Source organism: Budorcas taxicolor, chromosome 6 (assembly GCF_023091745.1).
Source record: "Budorcas taxicolor isolate Tak-1 chromosome 6, Takin1.1, whole genome shotgun sequence".
Lineage (NCBI taxonomy): Eukaryota > Metazoa > Chordata > Mammalia > Artiodactyla > Bovidae > Budorcas > Budorcas taxicolor.
The window spans coordinates 23274489-23299131 of NC_068915.1; the positions used below are offsets into that span (position 1 = coordinate 23274489).

The 24643-nt window shown below is 39.8% G+C and overlaps 1 protein-coding gene across 1 annotated transcript in view; it reads right to left on the reverse strand.

Annotated features, from left to right (window-relative positions):
* Window positions 1-24643, reverse strand: part of BANK1 (B cell scaffold protein with ankyrin repeats 1) — a 320309-nt gene that overhangs the window by 207291 nt on the left and 88375 nt on the right. The window contains exons 3-5 of the mRNA XM_052642209.1: window positions 23114-23268; window positions 11170-11308; window positions 2047-2186 (exon numbers count right to left, since the gene is read on the reverse strand). Of these exons, the coding sequence (XP_052498169.1) occupies window positions 2047-2186; window positions 11170-11308; window positions 23114-23268 (434 nt within the window). The remainder of the gene's footprint in view (window positions 1-2046; window positions 2187-11169; window positions 11309-23113; window positions 23269-24643) is intronic.

Here is a 24643-nt window from a genome sequence, read left to right on the forward strand (position 1 = left end):
CTAGAATCATTCTACCTCTCAGGACTCAGAAAAGTGAAAGTGATGTCGCTTAGTCGTGTCCGACTCTTTGCGACCCATGGGCTGTAGCCCACCAAACTCTTCCGTCCATGGGATTCTCCAGGCAAGAATACTGGAGTGGATTGCCATTTCCTTCTCCAGGGGATCTTCCCGACCCAGGGATTGAACCCAGGTCTCCCACACTGCAGGCAGACGCTTTAACCTCTGCACCACCAGGGAAGCCCCAGGACTTAAACCTCAGGTTTAAAGTGTCTCCCAAGAGTGAAAACCTGAATCAAGCTGTGACTGCCTGCAATCCCCCTTTCACTAGGCACCAGGGCTCAGTGGAGAGAACCCTTCCTCACCTCTCATTTCTGACACTGACGGTAGAAATGAAACAGATTATTTTTCTAGTTATCAAAAAACTACTCAAAAAAAGTTTGTGTTCATTCAAAGCTACAGAAGAAATCATGACTTGGGTATCTGAAACATTCTGAAAAACTGTTTGAGTCATAAATTACATCCCATTTTCATTATACACTAAATATTTTTTTTGCTCCCCAAAGGCAAAGTCAACAGAAAAATGTGTTTTGGGGACTACTTTACTTCTATGCTGACTGAATACCTTATAATGCAATATAACACTTCATTAGTCATTTTGCAATGGATAAAGTTTTTAAAGTAGAATAAGGTAGACATCACAGGAAAATGAAAAAATATCTGTATTTCAAGCCGTTACTTTTATTTTTGCTTTGCAATTACAATATAGACATTTTGTCAAATGTCCTCAGGCTCCTCATTTTGACAAATGGTATTTTACTCTCGATTCTCTAGGATATTTTAACCTTTTCCATTGTTCTAAAATATATCATTCATAAAAGGAGAATACTAATAGGAAAAAATGTGTCACACAAAACAAATAACAAAGCCACCAATTGAAACTAGTTTAAACAGTAAGGCTTCCTGACAACCTGTCAACATCATTATCACTGATGGTTTTGTTACAAACCTAAGGGAGTGTTTTGTGGTAAATCTAAAGATGACATGTGCAGTTCAACTACCTTTTTCTTCACCTTTCCTCTGGTCTACCTCCTCCTTCCCCCAGAAAAACCAAGGTAATTAAGCAAGGTTGTAATTCTAATTATCAAATAGCTGTTGAATGAAATGACAGTTTTTTTCAGTGAAGATTTGATGTAATAAGCATATAAAGAAGTTCCACACTAAGCAAGCTTTCTACTAAAAGTGGATCATGTAACAACGACAACAGCAGCAAAAAAATGCAGAAATTAAACAAATGGCTTACAATGAATCAAAATGCACATTTTACCTTCTCAGTCCATCAGGGCAGGGCACTCACAGTATCTACTATTCACTGGAAAATGTCCAAACTAAGGGCCCTGGACAGGACTGTAAACTCCACAGCAAGTCATCACTGCCAAGTACCACTATGTCACACCAGTGAAAAAAACCTGAAAACTCCTCTTTGTAGAGTTTCCAGAAAAGTTTAGCTTTTCTGGAATTTCAAATAAATGTTATTAATTTAAAGAATTACTCTCACTGTCAGAAAAGAGTGATAAATGAAACTAGGAAAAAAAATACACCGAGCTTGGAAACATCCTCATGAAAATAACAATTTCCAGGTTAACACCACACACTTCTGTTTTGATGGTATTCTTGACTTGTCTGAATCCTTAACTTCAAAATTTTATTTTGTATTACCCACATCTAGCTAAAGAGAAAATTCATTGTTTAAGAGTTCTCTTTAATCCTTTTGTCTTTTTCTGGTCTGTAACAGCTTTAAAATGAGCCCATCAGAGTAGCCTTAATACTTTGTAATGGATAACCTGTTGTGACATCACGTGAAATGACTTGACTTATACTAACCAATTTATCTACATTTCTGCATCACAGAGGTCAATTTCTTTCTTTCCTATTGATCAATAATTCATCTTATTCAACCAGCATTCAGACTTTATACTAAAGTATGTATTCATTTATTCTATGTTAGCTCTTTGGCTTATTACAGACTTCATGGAAAGAGCAGCTTACCTGGTACACATCATCTCGTGGACCTGCAGCTCCCAACAGGCATTTCATAGCCTTCTGGGTTGTATAGTATTTAATCTCTGCTGTGGCCTTAATGATTCCATCACAGTAGACATCAACATTGACAGAGCCAGCAGGAAAATCTGTAAAACACAAATGAGAGGAGCTGAGTATATAAACAAATGTACCATATTATTACATTTCTTAGAGAATATGAAGTGAGGTTTTAAGAATTCATAACAATTTTACTAACTTTTAACATGAAATTGTTTTCTTTTTTATCCTTAGCAGTTAGAAATCACAAAACAAAATGTATACTTTTGCACTTAATTGTTCAAAAAAACTTAACAGATAAAAACATACATTAAAATTATAATAAAAGCAAAGCAACAAATCTTTTCTCCTTACCCTCTAACCTCCATTATTTTTGAGTAATCTATAATCATTTCTTGCCAGCAAATTTGGAAAACTCGGCAGTGGCCACAGAACTGGAAAAGGTCAGTTTTCATTCCAATTCCAAAGAAAGGCAATGCCAAAGAATGCTCAAACTACCGCACAATTGCACTCATCTCACATGCTAGTAAAGTAATGCTCAAAATTCTCCAAGCCAGGCTTCAGCAATATGTGAACCATGAACTTCCTGATGTTCAAGCTGGTTTTAGAAAAGGCAGAGGAACCAGAGATCAAATTGCCAACATCCGCTGGATCATGGAAAAAGTAAGAGAGTTCCAGGAAAACATCTGTTTCTGCTTTATTGGCTACACCAAAGCCTTTGACTGTGTGGATCACAAGAAACTGTGGAAAATTCTGAAAGAGATGGGAATACCAGACCACCTGACCTGTCTCTTGAGAAATCTGTATGCAGGTCAGGAAGCAACAGTTAGAACTGGACATGGAACAACAGACTGGTTCCAAATAGGAAAAGGAGTACATTGAGGCTGTATATTGTCATCCTGCTTATTTAACTTCTATGCAGAGTACATCATGAGAAATGCTGGACTGGAAGAAACACAAGCTGGAATGAAGATGGCCGGGAGAAATATCAATCACCTCAGATATGCAGATGACACCACCCTTATGGCAGAAAGTGAAGAGGAACTAAAAAGCCTCTTGATGAAAGTAAAAGTGGAGAGCGAATAAGTTGGCTTAAAGCTCAACATTCAGAAAACGAAGATCATGGCATCCGGTCCCACCACTTCATGGGAAATAGATGGGGAAACAGTGGAAACAGTGGCTGACTTTATTTTTGGGGGCTCCAAAAACACTGCAGATGGTGATTGCAGCCATGAAATTAAAAGACGCTTACTCCTTGGAAGGAAAGTTATGACTAACCTAGATAGCATACTCAAAAGCAGAGACATTACTTTGCTGACTAAGGTCTGTCTAGTCAAGGCTATGGTTTTTCCTGTGGTCATGTACGGATGTGAGAGTTGGAAGAAGGCTGTGAAGAAGACTGAGCACTGAAGAATTGATGGTTTTGAATTGTGGTGTTGGAGAAGACTCTTGAGAGTCCCTTGGACTGCAAGGAGACCCAACCAGTCCATTCTGAAGGAGATCAGCCCTGGGATTTCTTTGGAAAGAATGATGCTAAAGCTGAAACTCCAGTACTTTGGCCACCTCATGTGAAGAGTTGACTCACTGGAAAAGACTCTCTGATGCTGGGAGGGATTGGGGGCAGGAGGAGAAGGGGACGACAGAGGATGAAATGGCTGGATGGCATCACTGACTTGATGGACATGAGTCTGAGTGAACTCCGGGAGTTGGTGATGGACAGGGAGGCCTGGCATGCTGTGATTCATGGGGTCGCAAAGAGTCAGAGATGACTGGGTGATTGAACTGAACTGATAATCATTTCTATGAATATTTCAGAATTTAGAACAGTAACGTTATTCATTAAAAGTTAGGCATTTGTTACTAATCTGAAAAAGAAAGTTCCCATTAATTTTTGGAAAGTTTCTTAAAATAGTTTGGTAAAAGAAAGAGTAGAGTTGATTGAAATTACAAAATCTTTTATTCAACTGATTACAGTGAAAAACCCTCAGGAAGGGAAGGTTTAGTACCCTGTTACTTAAGTGCCATTTATACCAACCATTCAGCCTTTTGTGAACAAGCTGTTCAAAGTGACTGATTGATACACTGCATTGTAAATTCTGCTGTAACACATCAACAAATATACAGCAACTGAGATAGCATACTGAAAAGCAGAGACATTACTTTGCTGACTAAGGTCCGTCTAGTCAAGGCTATGGTTTTCCCCGTGGTCATGTATGGATGTGAGAGTTGGACTGTGAAGAAAGCTGAGCACCGAAGAATTGATGCTTTTGAACTGTGGTGTTGGAGAAGACTCTTGAGAGTCCCTTGGACTGCAAGGAGATCCAGCTAGTCCATTCTGTAGGAGATCAGTCCTGGGATTTCTTTGGAAGGACTGATGCTAAAGCTGAAACTCCAATACTTTGGTCACCTCATGCAAAGAGGACTCATTGGAAAAGACTCTGATGCTGGGAGGGATTGGGGGCAGGAGGAGAAGGGGACGACCGAGGATGAGATGGCTGGATGGCATCACGGACTCGATTGCTGTGAGTCTGAGTGAACTCCGGGAGTTGGTGATGGACAGGGAGGTCTGGCGTGCTGCGATTCATGGGGTCACAAAAAGTCGGACATGACTGAGCGACTGAAATGAACTGAACTGAGTTTGGTCATAACTTTCCTTCCAAGGAGTAAGCGTCTTTTAATTTCATGGCTGCAATCACCATCTGCAGTGATTTTGGAGCCCAAAAAAACAGTCTGACACTGTTTCCACTGTTTCCCCATCTATTTCCCATGAAGTGGTGGGACCAGATGCCATGATCTTCGTTTTCTGAATGTTGAGCTTTAAGCCAACTTTTTCACTCTCCTCTTTCACTTTCATCAAGAGGCTTTTTAGTTCCTCTTCACTTTCTGCCATAAGGGTGGTGTCATCTGCATATCTGAGGTTATTGATATTTCTCCCGGCAATCTTCATTCCAGCTTGTGTTTCTTCCACTCCAGCGTTTCTCATGATGTACTCTGCATATAAGTTAAATAAGCAGGGTGACAATATACAGCCTTGACGCACTCTTTTGCTGTATACACTTTCATATCTATTGAATGTCATTTATTCAACCAAGACCTAATTACTATTTCCACTGATAAATCAGGATGAACTAATTACTATTTCCACTGATAAATCAGGATGAACTTTTATGGCTTCCTCTGGTAGAAAGACCCTCCTTAGTAACATATTAATTGAATTGGCTTTTTCCTGACCACAACTCTGTGGTCACTGTGATGTCTACTTTGTATAGCTATTCAGTAAAAATAAAAACCAGTTAATTTAAAGACTCAACAGAAGAGAGGGAAAGTGAGTTCTATTCTTTACTATCTAGACAAAGTAGGCAAGTGACATTTAACACCAGAATTACACACAAGTGACATTTAACACCAGAATTACACACAAATGCAGGTCAAGATCACCAAACTAAGGAAGCATATGAGAGTCAGTTATGAAGATGAAAAAGGACACGGAAGGAAAAGATGGAACTCCCTACCTCCATCAGACATAGATATATAATAAAATACAGAGGAGCAATGGTTAAAAACGAACTGTATTTAAATTTTAAATATCAAGTTTTAGGCCATTCAAGAATCTCTGACAACCCTCTCTGTCTCCACTATTTAAGTGGTCTATCCTTCCAGGTGGGGGCTTCCCTAGTGGCTCAGATGGTAAAGATTCTGCCTGCAATGCAGGAGACCCAGGTCTTCCTGGGTCAGGAAGATCCTTGGAGAAGGGAAAGGCTAACCACTCCAGCGTTCTGGCCTGGAGAATTCCATGGATGGAGGAGCCTGGCGGGCTACTGTCCATGGAGTCACAAGAAGTCAGATTCTACTAAGTGACCAACACACACACACACACACACACACACACACACACACACACACACACACATCTTTCCAGGGGAGGAACAAACTAATTTATGGGAAATATAATCCAAAGGTATTTCTGAATATCAGAACTATATTCACTATTTCCATAAAATATATATATTTCACAAATCCATTAACTTAATAGCTTTTTGCTTTCTGTTTTTCTTTGTCTGAGAAGTTGTGTTCCTTTATTAACCAAATCTAGCACTTTACAACATAGTAAGCTTTGAATCAATCCACATAAAGTTTCTATAGGAACAGAAATAAACATAACACTTTTGATCGGAAATTATTATTAAATAAATATTGGTGGCTTCAAAATCTTAGTCACACCTAAAAATTACTACCAATTTAATACATGTTAAAACCATCTTCCTGAAGTATGATATTTAGAATAATTTCTTAACAGTTCTTTTTCTAAGTATGTTCAGCATACTTAGCACATCCTAAAGTATTTCCTTGTTTTTTAAATTAAATATGAAATTATAATTTACATTATCCAGAACTTGGCTTCTTAATTAATCAAGAAATTCTCTTTGTGGATACATTTTACATTCCTTTCAACTTTTAATTGATTGTCCCCCTGCTGTGTAAAATAATTTTATGCCTGAGATGCAGGTACCAGAGGAATACTTTCTTCTTTCTGAGTTAAAATTATTTAATATTTCTCATTTAAAGCCTTCACATGTATTTTTATAAGTTTTGGCAAAAGGGGACTATAGAAGCTTCGAATTCCTGTAATACAAAACAATACCTGTCAGAGATGAATCTGTGGACATCATTATGAAGGTGTGCTTTTTAGAAAGTGAAGTCACATGAGCACTTTTTCTAGAGTGGAAAGAGACCAACAGAGAGAGGCCATCTCCTGAATTTGAAACATCAGTATTCTTCAAAAGAACCCTGAGAGTAGAGAAGCGTCCCTGGTATGTTTCCACTTCAGGGTTAGATCCTCCATTTTAATTTGGTATTCAAAGAAGCAGAACAAGAAAAATTTAAAATCTTAAAGATGTTTACACTAGTATTAGATGGTATGAGATACTAACTGAGATCATTTCCTGCCCTGGAAGTCATCAGTAGGTACAGGAGTTATATGTGAGATATTCAGAACCGGGAGTGCTCCTGAGCATGGTTGCCCAAGAGTAAAAGGGGACAAATTTTATATCAAGGGATGTGAACACAGGAGGAGGGAGTGGCCAATATGAGGAGTACAGTATTTATAGAGAAAGACACTTCAATTCTCTCCCAAAAGGCAGAGAAGGAAGTTTTAAAGCCACTCAAGTTTATGAGATTTGCTAGAGGGAGAGACTAATACTTTGTTCCTCAGCTGGATGTCTCAGTGGTGTCTCATATATTATCTCCCTTATCTCCAAACATCGTGTACATGAGTACTTAAAATACAAGTACAGAAGTTGTTTTATCAGTTAGAAAACTGAGCACAGAAAGATCAAGAGACGTGTCTAAAGTTTCCCAGTAAATGGCTCAATACAGAATAAAAACAGCTCTTCTGGGCACCCGTTAAGTATTTCCTTAACTTCACTGCAGATTCTGCACAGATAGGTAGCCTGCAAGAGCACACTGGGTACTCCCTCTTACTCTGTAGCTGGTGTAGAGAAAAGGGAACTCCAGTGTACAGTCAGTGCTGTCCAATCAAACCTCCCGAGATGATGGATATGTTCCAATGAAGCACCTGACATATGCTTAGTGCAACTGAATTCTAAACTTTATTTAATTATAATAAAGTTTAAATAACCAGATGTGGCCAGTGGCTACCATATTGCCTGGTGCAGCTGCAAAACTTAGTTTCTCCAGCTATGGTTTGTGACCCTCTAGTTCATCATGACATGAGTTTAGGAGGTTCTGAATAACAGTGAAAAAAAATGAAAAAATATGTTTCTCTCTACTTACAGTACCCATATGTTCTTGCATGTTGTTTACTTTTCCATTACAGCTCGTAACATTTTAATCATAGCTGTATAAAATTTCCTGTCTGATAATTCCAACATCTGTGTCACACTTGTCCAACAAGCGTCACACTTGTCTGGTCTGATGTGCATTTTATCGCTCTGGACGGTTTTTTCCTTGCTTTCTGGCATATCTTGTAATTTCTTGTCGAAAAGCAGATATGTTGTTTGGGGTGAAAAGTGAAGTTGAAGTCGCTCAGTCGTGTCCAACTCCTTGTGACCCTATGGACTGCAGCCCACCAGGCTTCTCTGTCCACGGGATTCCCCAGGCAAGAATACTGGAGTGGGTTGCCATTTCCCTCTCCAGGGGATCTTCCCAACCCAGGGACTGAACCTGGGTCTGCCCTATTGCAGGCAGATTTTTTACTGACTGAGCCACCAGGGCTATTTGTTTGGGGTATACGAAGTAAAATAGGTAAGGGTGTAGTGAGAGTAATCTATCTAGGAGTTGGACTGTATCTACTGGTTGCTGTAGCTGTCGGTGCAAAGTCATCGACTTCCTCTCTCGTCCTTGTCTTCTCTCTTGGTCTTGTGCGTCCCTAAGTACTGCTCCTCAGAAAGACACTGCATCTGCATACTTTCAAGATGCAGCCCACTGTCATTGCACTGCTGTGGTAATCGCCATGTTGGGCGGGGGGGAGCACTTTAATCTTGTGATTCTCAGTCTTTGAGTGGGCCTGTGTCTTTTGCTGTGACCTCCACTAGCATTTCTGCCATGCCATAGCTTTCTTTCTCCCCCCTTAAATGAGACAGAAAGGCTAGAGGGGGCTCCCTCCCTCAGGTAGGATGAGACTCTGGGGAAGTGTTTCCCCCTGAAAAGTAGACCTTCATTATGGAGAATACATGGAGAGTATTTCCCCTTGATTATGCTTCCTCTGACCCAGCAGAATCTTCCAGATCTTTCTCAGATCTTCACTGTGTGAATCTGATGGGATTCCTGGAGATAAATTCCACAAAATTATAGGTGCCTCATAAGACAACTCAGTGGTAAAGAATCCATTCACCTATCAATGCAGGAGACTCAGGAGACTCAGGTTTGATCCCTGGGTTGGGAAGACCCCCTGGAGATGGGAATGGCAACCCACTCCAGCATTTTTGCCTTGAAAATCCCATGGACAGAGGAGCCGGGAGGGCTACGGTCCACAGGGTCACAAAGAGTCGGACGTGACTGAGCACACAGCATACACAAGATGGCAGCCTCCAGGGGTTTCTTACTTTCAAGCTAGTTCACACTTAGCCTTCAGCAGTTCACGAGAATTACTATTTAGGTGTTCTTACCAGATTATGGCTCCAGAGACTTCGGCTCCAGGTAAGTGGATCTTAGATGTCACTCTAGATTTACCTTTCTCTCCACATGTTATAACGGTTGTTTGCCCTCCAACTTCAGTTCTCCAGCAAGTTCAAGAAAAGTCACTGATTTTCAGTTTGTTCAGGTTTTTCTTGTTGTAAGAATGGGAGTGGCAACTTTCAAGCTCTTTACATGTCATGGCTGAAACCATTAGTCTAAATATTGCTTTTAAAACCTTTATTTTCATTATGTATTCATGCATACATCCTGCATCGTAACGTAAAATGTAGTTCTTGCTAGGGTTCAAAAATTTTTAAGAAACAGTACCATAAGGCAGAGAAAGTAAGACTCTGGGGCCATTTCTGCTGAGCCATGTCCCATCCATAGTCCCATACTTATTCATGGAACTATCCTATATATTGTTACATAACAGGCAACATTTTGTAAGACAATCTATCATTAACTTACAGAATACACTGGTTGAAAAAAAAAGAGTTGGAGAGGTTTAATTAGCATAACTGGTAAATAATACTTTATTTATTTTTACTATAAATTAGTTGTTCAATCACATAGATAATATTATAGTCTCATATATCTTAGAAATTATGGAATAACAGTTTTCTATTTTTCTGAAAAACATCTGAAATTTGACATTTAATTCTTTCCACTGCTCTTAGCTACTAGGTAAACTGAACATAAAATCTTAATGTGAATAATTTTATTTGACATTTTGATTTGGTATTTGGGAAGTATTATCTCAGTACTTCTTAATTTGCAATACTGATTTTTCTGTAGTGATTTTAGTCTAACTAGATTTAGCTTAACTTCTAAACTAATTATAAATTACTGTTCATTAAATCATTTAAAAAATATGACATAAGGAAGTAAGAGGCTTTGGAAGAAAAGCAAAAGAAACAGAATTCTTTCTCACTTCACTTCTGCATGTCCTTGTCCATGACAGGAAGCAGTGTCTAAGATGTTTATAGAGTCTTCCCTTTCTATAATCCAACTCTGATCTAAGCTGTGTGAGGATATCCACAGAAGGGACACATACTTCATACAACACAACAGAAAAGATTTGTAAATGCTCTGTAAATGGATTTCACTAGTTATATTCTAAAAAGAAAACAAAAAAGCTCTGGATGCGTTTGACATACTCTTTAATTTTTTACTACATTTTCGAATTCATAATAAGATTGAATATCTTTGTACTTTACTTAAATTCACATTTATAAAGTTTTATTCTCTGATTGTAAAAGGACACCATAGATTTAAAAAACCAGCAAGTCCTACATTTATATCAAAACATTCAGAAATTAATATATTGGATTTTGATCTTAGTACAATTATCAAGACAAGTCTGTATATTTTACCTGCAATTTTAAATCTGATACGATTTATCATGTTGAAGCAAACTTGGATAATAAATGGTTAGGTTCATAATTTTAAAAAGGAAAAGAGGGGAGATTGTATATAGGTATGGTACCAAGATGATAAAATAGTGAAAAAGAACTATGCTTCCAAACAAGCAAAAACATACTCAGGGGCATGGCAGAAACAAAATCAAACAAACAAAAATTACAAATAAAAATCCAAATGTTTGCTCATCCTGTTACAATAAAGCGAATGATTTTAATTCCTTAATTTAATAGCTAACATTTAAAGTGCTCTTTGCTGATACAGTTAAAAGTACATGATATTACTGCCTGTCATTTCACCACATGGTACATAGGCTAATTTCTCATAATTCACACATTCATGCTTTTGCAAACTCAGATTAATAATAACAGCCTTGGATGTGTGAAAGCTAAACACAGGAAACACCTGCAGAACAATATTAGTTTCTGTAGAGAAGTGAAACCATTCACCAGAAATTTATTGAAAGAGACTCAGAATGATGTTTTATATTTATTAAAGCATAAAACAATTTCTTACCTAAAGCTTTCATACTCCAGACACTTTTATTCCAGAGGGCTGGCTGTGTTCTAATGCATTTACTATTTGATGTAAATTCAACCTCCACAGCATCACTGGTTACTTCATCTCTCAAAATAATAAATATTTCACCAGGATTCTATATGATGAAAAATATAACTCAATTAGGCATTTGAAAAGTTTTCATTAACCAACCAAATACACTTATTAGTGTAAAGGTCCAACATGTAATTAGTGTAAACAACTCATCTGCCAGGCAAGAGACCCGGGTTCAATTTCTTGGTGGGACAGATCCCTTGAAGGAGGAAATGGCAATCCACCTCAGTATTCTTGCCTGGGAAATCCCACAGACAGAGGAGCATGATGGGCTACTGTCCATGGAGTTGCAAATGTAGGACACAACTTAGGGACTAACTAAGCCACCACCACCATCGTGTCCACAGTTTCAGCCATACTCATTAATGAAATATGTAAAGGTGAGCCTCACAAGATTTTAAGTTTATCAACTTATGTCTATCGAATATTTATTTTTCCCCAGCACCATATTTTGCAAATGAATCGACTGAGTTCATAGTTGCTCCCTTTTCCTTTCACCTCTTCCCTGTGTGAGAGGTTCTATGCAGGGAATGTAATTCAACTGCTAAACAAATTCTTCCCCCCCATCCCCAAATCCCTTTCCTTCACCTTTCTAGGACTTGGTGTATTTATCTATAAATAAGAGGATTGAACACGTTTAGCTTTAAGACCTCTTATACTTTAAATATGATTAATTGGTTTAGATGTCTAATACAGTTGACCCTTGAACAACATAACTGTTAGAAGCACCTACTGGCCCTCTGCATAGTGGAACATCCATAGAAGATTGATAGCACACCCTCTGCAACAGCAGTATCCTGATTCAACCAACTGCAGATCATGTTGTACTGGGGTATTTACTACTGAGAAAAATCCATGTATAAGTGGACCCATGCAATTCAAAACGTCTATTGTTCAAGGGTCAAGTGTATTGTTAATCTTACCAATAAGAGATTCTTTTGTTACTCTTTATGATGAATACCAGTGAAGGCTGTTGGGTTGACTACAGGTTATAAATCTAAAAGTTTCAAGATTTTATTAAGGTGGAAAAGCTAGGGAAGCCCAAATCTATGTATATAAGATTCAAATTGCCAACATCTGTTGGATCACAGAAAAAGCAATAGAATTCTAGAAAAAATATTTCTGCTTCATTGTCTGTACTAAAAACATTGACTGTGTGGATCACAACAAACTGTGGGAAATTCTTAGCAATGGGAATACCAGACTACCTTTCCCACTTCCAGAGAAACCTATATGCAGGTCAAGAAGAAACAGTTATAACCGGACATGGAATGACTGGTTCAAAACTGAAAAAAGAGTATGTCAAGGCTGTATATCATTACCCTGCTGATTTAACTTATATGCAGAATACATCATGTGAAATGCTGAACTGGATGAAACAGAAGCTGGAATCAAGATTCCCACGAGAAATACCAACAATCTCAGATATGCAGATGCTACCACCCTAATGGCAGAAAGCAAGGAGGAACTAAAGAGCATCTTGATGAAAATAAAAGAGGAGAGTGAAATATCTGGCTTAAAATTCAACATTCAAAAAACTAAGATCATAGCATCTGGTCCCATCACTTCATGGCAGATAGATGGGGAAGAAATGGAAACTGTGACAGATTTTATTTTCTCGGGCTCCAGAATCACTGCACAGAGTGACTGCAGCCATGAAATTAAAAGACACTTACTGCTTGGAAGAAAAGCTATGACAAACCTAGCCAGTGTATTAAAAAGCAGAGCCATCACTTTGCTGACAAAGGTCCATATATAGTCAAAGCTATGGTTTTTTCAATAGTCATGTATGGATGTGAGAGTTGGACCATAAAGAAAGCTGAGCACTGAAGAATTGATGTTTATGAACTGTGATGCTGGATAAGACTCTTGAGAGTCCCTTGGACAGCAAGGAGACCAAACCAGTCAATCCTAAAGGAAACTAACTCTGAATATTCACTGGAAGGATTGATGCTGAAATTGAAGCGCCAATACTTTGGCCACCTGATGGGAAGAGCTGACTTATTGGAAGAGACCCTGATGAGGGAAAGATTGAGGACAGGAAAAGAAGGGGATGACAGAGGATGAGATTGTTGGATGGCATCACAAACTCAATGGATATGAGTTTGAACAAACTCCATGAGACAGTGAAGGACAGAGAAGCCTGGTGTGATGCAGCCTGGGGGGTTGCAAAGGGTTGGACGTGACTTAGCGACTGAACAACAACTACAAAGATATAAGGGGTTATTGAAAAACCTTTTTGAAAAAAAACCCTGAGAGAAAACAAAGGATAAGAAGATTGGATTTAATACAGAGAAAAGGAAGGGATAAACATCTTTTGAGCATCTGTTTTATACTGGGTTTTCCAGGTGGAACAGTGGTAAAGAATCCACCTGCCAATTCAGGAGATGTAAGAGACATGGGTTCAATCCCTGGATCAGGAAGATTCCCTGGAGGAGAAAATGACATCCCACTCCAGTATACTTGCCTGGCAAATTCCAGGGACAGAGGAGCCTAGTGGGCTACAGTCCATGAAATCACAAAGAGTTAGACATGACTGACTGAGGATGCATTCATGTATTTTATACTGGCTAATCACTTTTTATATAAAGCCATTTCCTTTAATCCTCACCAAAACACACACACACACACACACACACACACACACATACCTCAAAAACCAATATGGAAGGCCATTAAATTTCTATTTTAAGACAAGAGTAATGAATATAAAGATTTACATTCTGAAAATCAATCAGAATTATTTAAATTAAACTCTGTACTATTGTTTACATGATGCTGTTTTAACCTTCAAAATAACTAAAATCAAATATATTTTATGATTATCTCAGATATCACATTTCAAAGGCTTTCTTCAAAGTCAAACTGAATTTTAGTCTTTCACAAAATAAACAGGAATCCCATTTATATGCTCTTATAAAACTGTGTTTACCCAAAAGTCATTAATTTCAAAGTTCTCTTATTTAAATATTATTTCCCTAAGCATAAATCACCCACGAATAAAACTTACATTTTTAATGCTCTGTACTATGGGGTTTTTACAAATATGTTGATGTTAAAAAAAATCATTTCAGCTGACACACATCCACCTCTGGCATTTTTCCAGCAGAGTCTAGCGCTCCCAAGTATTTGTCCACAGGATATTCTGAACTAAATTTCTCTACATCAATTAAATTGCACTTTGAGAAAAGATCCCATGAGTCCCCCTTCTGCTCTGGCTTCACACATCCAACCTCTGGGAAATGCTTCTGTTTCTCTGCCGATGCCTCCTCATGCACTACTTCATCTGAGTCTGAGGTCAGCAACTGGAGCTCCTTCCGGTCCTCACGCCTGCCACTTCCTCTTCAGAGACCACACTTCCAAGGCCTTAGTCCCTCACTTGCTCACATCCGTCTCCTTACTTTGCAGCTTTAATAACTTCCCATTTTCACTCTGGCTCTAATCCAGCTTCAAAGTCCTTTGGTGTTTTCTTCTATTTGTTCATCCCTTCCTGTAAAACTCTGACCTCTCGCCTTCCAAATTTAATAATCCCGAGCATCCTCTCCTGGTGTATATTCAGCCAGCAACTCATCCTCATTCGTGGGTGCTCACATGCCGTGCTGCGCTAAGTCACTGTAATCATGTCTGACTCTGCGATCCTAGGGACTGTGGCCTGCCAGGCTCCTCTGTCCATCTCCAGCAAGAATACTTCAGTGGGCTGCCATTTCCTCCTCCAGGGGATCTTCCCGACCCAGGGATCGAACCCATGTGTCTTAAGTCTCCTGCACTGGCAGGCGGATTCTTTACCACTGGTGCCACCTGGGAAGCCGGGTGCTTCCATGAGCTGCTTCTTATGCACCAGATTCTCTCCCACCTTTCAACCATCCTCAGAGAAGAGAGCTAAACAAAAAATCAGCACACTGACCACCCCAAGGAGGCACTGACACCTCATTTGTAATTGGGACAAGCTCCAAGGGCATGTAATCTCTGAAGATGCACAGAACCTACACTTGTTTTAATGTTCTGCTATCACACCTTGAAATGCTTAATAATTAGAACTGGGGTCTCTACCTTTTCATTTCACACTGGGCCCTGCTTATTAGGAAGCCGCTCCTATTTGCACATAATGTTGGCATGCTCTTGAGTTCCTACTCTCCCTCCACTTCCTCATACTCATCCTGTTCACCAAGGTCCATCTCAGGTTTCACGTACAGCTTCCAAAGGGATCATAAAACATTTCACACGTGTACTCATCATCTGAACCTTTCTAAGTCATGCCCTCTGGTGTTAATAAGTTTTTAATGTCTGTATTGAGGCTTCCCAGACAGATTTTAAACACCCTGAAGATATTTTTATTTTTTATATTATTTTGGCATCTTGTAAGAATTAGGTACATAAGAGGTACTCTGGGGAACTCCCTAGTGGTTCTAGGTTAAGACTTCACCTTCCAATGCAGGGGGTGTGGGTTGGGGAGTTAGGATCCCACGTGACTTGCAGCCAAAAAACAAAAATACAAGCAATACTGTAACAAATTTAATAGACTTTAAAAGTGGTCCAAATAAAAAAAAAATCTTAAAAAAAAAATTGAAGAGGCAATCTATATGTATTTTCAAATTGAGATGGAATAAGCCTATAAAAATATGACTTTTTTTTTTTTTTTTACATTGAGCAAGCATTATTCCTTATCCCTCTCAGGACTCACAGCTTCATCTGCTTCTTGCATCTCCATGCTCAAAGGGGGCTGCTGAGGAGGGAAGGCCTGCACTAATCCAGCCCTGTTTTTCATTATTATGAAAGTGAAAATAGTGAAAGTGTTAGTTGCTCAGTCATGTCTAACTTTTTGCAGCCCCAGGGACTGTAGCTCACCAGGCTCCTCTGTCCATGGAATTCTCAGGCAAGAATACTAGAGCAGGTTGCCATTCCCTTCTCCAGGGGATCTTTCAGACCCAGGGACTGAACCCGAGGCTCCTGCATTGCAGGCAGATTCTTAATTGTCTGAGTCATTGGGGAAGCCTTAATTATTATGGATATCTTAATTAAAGCTACAATTACATGGACATATTTAATTTAATGGAGGAAATATTAGGACACTCAAATGGTCATAAATTCAGTTTTATCAGAAGATACTATTTTGCTCTCAATCTAACTTCTTTGTTTACACCTTATCTGGCTCTGAGCATTCAAATTGAGAAAGAGTTATAATAATAATCACTCCCAAACTCTCTAGATTTGCTGCATTGAAAACAAACCTTGAGACCTCACTAAAAGGGCTGGAACTTTGCAGTACAACACATCGGTAGTGGAGTTTCTAGATTGTCTCGGGGTGGGTGCCCTTCTAGACTTTAATGAATCATTAAGCACATGTAACAAAGGATTTTGATCCTCGTGGATCGTATCAGCTTACTTTGACTTGTGCATCCAGACCAATGGCTCTTTTCATATATCCATAATTAATAGGAACTAACTCTACAAGCACAGTTGCACGGGCATGGGCCTTATTAAGCCAGCACTATGCAAGTCCCTGAAGCTGACCCTGACCTGACCTATGACAGCAGAGCAAGGATTAGGTCATGGCAATGGTTCCAAATTTGGCTGCTAATTCTCACCTTGGAGAATCACCTGGGAAGCTTTTAATGTCCAGGCCAAAACTCAAACTATTTATATCTGAATCTCTAACAGCAGGATTCAGACATTTTTACTTTGTAAAACCTCCCCAAGTCATCCCTCAGTTCAGCTCAGTTCAGTCGCTCAGTCGTGTCCAACTCTTTGTGACCCCATGAATCAAGGAGTACGTCAAGGCTGTATATTGTCACCCTGCTTATTTAACTTATATGCAGAGTACATCATGAGAAATGCTGGGCTGGAAGAAGCACAAGCTGGAATCAAGATTGCCAGGAGAAGTATCAATCAACTCAGATATGCAGATGACACCACCCTTATGGCAGAAAGTGAAGAGGAACTAAAAAGCCTCTTGATGAAAGTGAAAGAGGAGAGTGAGAAAGTTGGCCTAAAGCTCAACATTCAGAAAACGAAGATCATGGCATCTGGTCCCATCACTTCATGGGAAATAGATGGGGAAACACTGGAAACAGTGTCAGATATGCTGCTTAATTTGAGAAACACTTGATTAAAAGGAAAAAAAACACCTTTTTGTCATTGTAACCTTAACCACTGAAGGGGTAATGTTCACAACATCGACATTTTAGGCAGTGACACACACAATAATTTTTTGCTGTTTTTACTGTTATGTTTCAATTAAATCATAGGACCTGACTTTAAGTTAAGGTAGGTTATCAAGATCTAATGTGTGATTTGATGTCAGAAATCAGTGGGTAGTGCTGTTAGTTTCTGTGTATCGTTTTAAACTGTATTCAGTGCCAAGGAGTGAACAGGAAGGCGCTAATCTCAGAGGTTTTTGTAGCTTCCCCATGGGCCCTGCTAAGAGTCCTGCATATATATTCTCAGAGTTTCTCTAGATTCACTGGTTATACAATCTGTGATCTGAACAGATTTGGGTTTGGAGACTCATATGGTTGCAGACACAGACATATACATCAGTGAAGGTCAAATAAAATGAAGGTCTTTACCAGGGGATGTGCCATGTTCTAGGACTCAGAAAAACAAGTCAATGGAATTAATATAGCTATAATTGCGGATAAAGCCCATTAAAAGGTTTTTGTGTGTGTGTGTGTGTGGTGGTACTATAAGTTTAAGAATTAAATTTGCTCAAAAATCAACAAGTAACCAGTCTTATCTGAACAGTAGCTATGGAAGAATAACATAAACATAAAGAAATATATATAACTATATGAAAGGAAGTAAAAGGTTCAGGGTGGACGAAAGCTGAGATTACAGCAGATTCTACCAAAAGGAAGGGAAAATGCCATATTGAAGTCCTGCCTACACAGATAAGACAAGATAAAAATAAGCTCCTCTTAGCTGCTCTTTAGGATGGAAGAAGCACTAGAGAGGCCATTACTGACCCATGATTGGGGCTCCAGGAGAGGCAGGAGGCATTTAGAGCAAATCACAGTATTTCTGAAAGGGCCATAGAGGAAAACACTCAAAGGATCCCTCTTAAAGCTTCAGGTCAAATCCATTAAAAAATCATCCAGTGACTGGATTACTGCTTAGACATGATGCCTCTCTAACAGGAAGGGCTTCCCAGGTAGCGCGAGTGGTAAAGAACCCTCCAGCCAATGCAGGAGATGTAAGAGAAGTGGGTTTGATCCCTGGGCTGGGAAGATCCCTTTCCCACTCCAGTATTCTTGTGGCAACCCACTCCAATATTCTTGCCTGGAGAACTCCATGGACAGAGGAGCCTGGTGGGCTACAGTCCATGGGGTGGCAAAGAGTCGGACACAACTGAAGCAACTTAGCACAGCATAGCACACCTCTAACAAGTGATCACAGAACTGCCCAGGCTGCAGACAAGCCTCTGAAGAAGAGCACTGCCTCCTTGAATGCCATTCCTAGGGTGATTTGAAGGTGACCTATTACTGAGAGGCATGAATGTATTTTCTATCCTCTGGTGCAGGATTTAACCTTGACACTACTGACATTTTGGGACCAGAGAAGTCACTGCTGTGGGGAATGCCCTGTGCACTGTGGGATTTTTACTAGCATCCCTGGCTTCTACTCAGCAGATGCCAGGAGCAACCCCCAGTTATGACAAAATTGTCTATAGACTTTGCCAGATATCTCCTTGGGAGAGACAGCCAAATCATTCCCAGATGAGAATCATTGTTCTGAGGGATTTTTCCTGAGAAATTAATGAAATTAGGACTGTGGGGTAAATACACAGCAAAGGGAAGAGAAGCTAGCAAATAACAGACCAGGTTCAGTTCTGGTTTAGATGTTATTTCAATGGGAGAATGCCTCCCAAGTGGATAATTCATCAGGAACAAAATTGGGTAAGATTACTTTGAACAATGGACTTGTTTGGAAGACTTAGAACTCACTGATTTCATATCTCTCACGATATGTTACCCTATACAAGACAAAATCAAGAGGAATATGCTAGAAAAGCAAGTATCTTGGCCCATAAAAAACAACAAAAAGCTTAACAAACACTAAAACAGAACAAAGGTTGCTAATGTTAGAAAAGGGAAAAGAAGAGGCTGAATTAAGCAGATTTAAACTGTTAAGACCCATTTAGGTGTTTCTTAAAAAGACAGAGAATAACTTATATAAATAGAACACTGGAGGCACATCTTCACTAGTGCGCGTGCACACACACACACACACACACACACACACACACACACAATCCTGTCAAAAGAAAAAAAATGTTTTTCTGCTGTTTTTAAAGTGGCACAAATTTCAAGGTCCAGGAAAGGAACAATGCTGGGAAAGATGACTAGGCAGAAGGAATCAAAAGGGCCAGGTTCCAGGGGTCAAAAGCCGCAGAAGGCTCACCTGCAGCCTCAGTTACATCAATAAACGCCACTTCTCCAGAGCAGAGGAGGGCTCAGGGAGAGCACTTGGCTTGCGGCAGGTCTACAGACGCCAGCCATTCTGCAGCAGGAGACAGCAGGAGAGACCTAAACTAATTCCCTGTTCATCAGAAAGAATGAAGATGATACCAATAGACTGAATCAGTCGACTCAACAATGGCATGCTGGAAACTTTAAAGTTTAAGGGGAAATTCATAGAATTTGAAGATACTGGGAGAAGCACATCTCAAATATGACCTGGTGCCTGGCAATGACAGTCTCATAAATTTCTAGATTTTATACAATGGCAAAGAAGTCTCAAATATCATTTCTGGAGAGAGAAAGCTATACATTTAAGTGGATTCCATTTACCCAGTAACTTGAAGACTTCTCAGAAATGAGTAACTGTAAAGATTGTGCTTTCAGACAACTGGTATAGACTGAATGCTATCCTGGGCTTCCCAGGTGCTGCTAGTGGTAAAAGAACCCACCTCCCAATGCAGAAGACATAAGAGATGCAGGTTCCTGGTAAATATGAAACATGATTTTCACTCATCTTTCTTGTGGTGCATGAAAACTGGGACATGAATTTAGACTCTACTAAGATCTAGGTTCTAAGAATACAAGATTTTGACTTGGGTGACTATTTTTGGTCCATGGATCAGTCTGTTTCAATTTTTTAGTGTGTACATGCTAAGTCGTTTCAGTTATGTCCAACTTTTTGCGACCTTATGGGCTGTAGCACTCCAGGCTTCTCAATCCACGGGATTCTCCAGGCAAAAATACTGGACTGGGTTGTCGAACACTCCTCCAGGGGATCTTTCTGACCCAGGGGTTGAACCTGTGTCTCTTATATCTCCTGAATTGCCACTTGGGAAGCTGGCTGGTGCTAAAATAGTCTTATATGATCTTTCAAATCTTAGGATTGTTTAAAAAGTGGGGCTCCCAAGAAAGATTTGGGATTGAAATTTAATTCAGACCCTTCAAAGATTCTGATAGAATTATATCCATGTCAATAAATAAAAGACAGTCCACAATTCTGCTATGGAAAGAACCCTGGTCCTCCCCAACCACCTGAGTGTGTGATTTCTACCTGGAGGGCAGTGGGATTTAATTTTTGGATTTTGATGTCTCTGCAATTTAATAATGGAAAGGTTTTATATTGTTCAAATTTTACTGTTGCAGATATTTTTAAAAGCAGCTAGTTAGACTCATTGCATAATTCTTCGTGAGCAATTTTTAGTTCCAGAGGGTTTTTTTTTTTTTTTCTTACTTTGACTTTACCTACTTGAGAATAGTCCTCATTTCCCTTTTATAGTCTCTTCTACTGATTTCTGTCTCTTCCATTATTTCTCAATAGGAGCCACTGGTTCTGATTGTTTGGCTGGGCTTTCTTCCTCAAGTAGGCTGTAATATTTCTTTGCCTGATTCCTCTGTCTCGGTTCCCTCCAACCTGTACAGTTCTGGTTCCTGGGGTCTCTAAGGGAGTGCCAAAGAAGTTTTTGTTCCTCTGGCACTGATAACACAGTAACTTAAATTGTTGGCAATTCTCCTGCTTGTGCATGAGGTCTGGAGATGAGGGAAATAAGCTTTTCAAAATTGCACAGAACATTCTGCTTCTGCCAGGGCTGCTGGAACCAGCAGGATCAGAGGATTCTCTCCCCAAATATGCCTCCCAGTAAGCAGACAAGTAAGCTTCCCTGGTAGCTCAGCTGGAAAAGAATCCGCCTGCAGTGCAGGAGACCCTGGTTTGATTCCTGGGTTGGGGAGGTCCCTTGAAGAAGGGATTCACTCCAGTATTCTCAGGCTTCCCTGGTGGCTCAGATGGTAAAGAATCTGCCTCCTGCAATGCGGGAGACCTGGGTTTGATCCCTTGGTTGGGAAGATCCCCTGGAGAAGGGCATGGCAATCCACTCCAGTATTCTTGCCTGGAGAATCCCCATGGACAAAGGAGCCTGGTGGGCTACAGTCCATGGAGTTACAAAGAATTGGACATGACTGAGTGACTAAGCACGGTCCAGCAAGCAGACAAGTGCTGCTCCTGTAACCTAAATACTGGCTTCGACCTGAAGGACCCTCTCATGCAACGCTCAAGCTTCTCCTGTATCTTTGGCTCTTTCTGCTCAAGTACACTGCAGATGTTGAGGGCCAACATCTTTTAGTTTCTAGAGATTCAGTTCAGTTCAGTTCAGTCGCTCAGTCGTGTCCAACTCTTTGCGACCCCATGAATTGCAGCACGCCAGGCCTCCCTGTCCGTCACCAACACTCGGAGTTCACTCAGACTCACGTCCATCGAGTTGGTGACACCATCCAGCCATCTCATCCTCTGTCGTCCCCTTCTCCTCCTGGCCCCAATCCCTCCCAGCATCAGAGTCTTTTCCAATGAGTCAACTCTTCGAATGAGGTAGCCAAAGTATTGGAGTTTCAGCTTTAGCATCAGTCCTTCCAAAGAAAACCTAGGGCTGATCTCCTTTAGAATGGACTTGTTGTATCTCCTTGCAGTCCAAGGGACTCTCAAGAGTCTTCTCCAAAACCTAGCCCCAATTTTGGTCAAGCTCTAGCATGGCTTATTTTAGTGGTTCAGTCCAGTGAAGACTTAGGAAGAAGAAATGTCAGCAACATGTATCACATAACACCTCCTGAGAAATCTACTTGCTCTAACATTATATTTTTATTCTCATACCAGCTCTTCTAGCTGTTATGATATTTCCACTTCATAATGTAGGCTTTTGACACATGCTTTATAATTGAAGATAGGTGGTCCTAAAGTATTTTCAAATTCTATTCAAGAACATATTTCCTTTCATGAAAATAAAATCCTTGATCTGGTTAATATGAATCCAACTTTGCTTTGAACAGTTTGATACACACACACACACACACACACATATATAGCAATTGTAAATCTGTTTGCAACGTATCAGCAGCTAGCTGCAGCTAACTCGCTTCAGTCGTGCCCAACTCTGTGCGACCCCATAGACGGCAGCACACCAGGCTCCCCCGTCCCTGGGATTCTCCAGGCAAGAACACTGGAGTGGGTTGCCATTTCTTTCTCCAATGCATGAAAGTGAAAAGTGAAAGTGAAGTCGCTCAGTCGTGTCTGACTCTTTGCGACCCTATAGACTGCAGCCTACCAGACTCCTCCGTCCATGGGATTTTCCAGGCAAGAGTGCTGGAGTGGGGTGCCATTGCCTTCTGCATTGCAACATATCAAGTAACATCTAATAACATGGTGCTTTCATGTATGTTTCAATATTTTATTACTCAACAAATACATATCAAATGCCTACTAACTGCCAGACATTGTTCTGCCATTCTGAGGACAGCCAAGAACAGAGTAAACAAAAATACCTCTATATTGGAGCTTCTAGTGTTAGTTACATTTTAGTGAAATGCAGTATCCATTACAACAGTAACAAGGTGTCTTTACTGACCTCACATGGAATCTCAGCAGGAAGCACCACTGCCTGTGGTATGGTGCTTCCTGAAGCTTCTAAGAACTCTCCAGCTTCCTTTCTCTCATTGGTTTGCCCAGATTGTTCCTTTCTTAGGTCTGGTGGAACAGTGATCTCCAGGTAGTCCGCAGAACCTAAAGGAAAGTTCATTAACATGGATTATGATACAGCTACTAATACCAAGAGTCGCTCAGTTGTGTCTGACTATTTGCGACCCATGGACTGTAGCCCAGCAGGCCCCTCTGTCCATGAGATTCTCCAGGCAAGAATACTGGAGTGGGTTGCCATTTCCTTCTCCAGGGAATCTTCCCAACCCAGGGATCGAACCCAGGTCTCCCGCATTGCAGGCCGACACTTTAACCTCTGAGCCACCAGGGAAGCCCATAATACAGCTAAGGCCATATTAAGTTCCTCCATTGTTATGAAAACTAATTGCTGAACAGGTGATTTAATTATTATATGGGACAACCAAACTGAGTTTAAGATAGTCAAAATAATTGAACCAATGTTAATAATTAAAATGATGCCTCATAATTTAACTAGTATTATAACCTTAGCTATTAAACTAAATCAAATACATATTTTCATCTACTAGGTAAATATTTTCCCCCAAAAAATCCAAATACCACTTTATATTAAAACAGAAAATCTGAAAAACATGAAACTATCTCCTTTCAATGACTGTAAATAAGAAAATTTATCCATTTAAAATCAGAACAATTTAACTCAGAACAATTATTTACCCTTTATGTATATTTCCAATTTTTAAAAACAATAGGCATAACTAGGAGACAATCACAAAATAAACTAATATTTCTATGAAATGCTGGTTTAATAGTGAAATATTAGTGTTCATCAAAACGCTAATGTGTCCTGTGAAAAAAGAGTCTTCAATTAAATGATATGGTTTTCTTTATGGTATTTACTATTAAGAACACTAAAATATGCTAATGTGAATTTTGAATATAAGAAGGAGAAAAGTATTTGATTGTTTAAAATGTAACAGTAATTCAGCATTTGGTCTTAACCATTTAAAAAACTTTATTGAAGAAAAGAGTTGTGTGAAGAGAGATGGACAATATCTTTATTGTCCAAAGTCCAAAGCATTTCTTTAGGGCACAGAACCAATATGACTGAAACCAAGGCTCTCACAACAGACACTCACAATTGTCGTCTGTCTTTGGCCAACCACAAAAGTACCCCTCAAATCCCCGAAGAAGGGTACTGGAGGAAAGGTAAACAGCTCCTGACAGCTAGAAATTGTCCTGATACCTTCTGAAGGGCTTGCTGTTGCTAGGCAGTGGCCTCCTGTCCTGTTGAACACCAACAACCTCACAGAAAATCACCACCACTAGACCACGCTGCCACCATGATGGATCCAGTCAGAGATCAGGCTACTTTGTAATCATGTCTGAATCCAGGCAAAAACATGAACATCATCCAAACCACAAAAGGAACCAGATATCCTGAATCCTGGCTCCTGTGAGTGACTTTACTTCCTTACCAAGT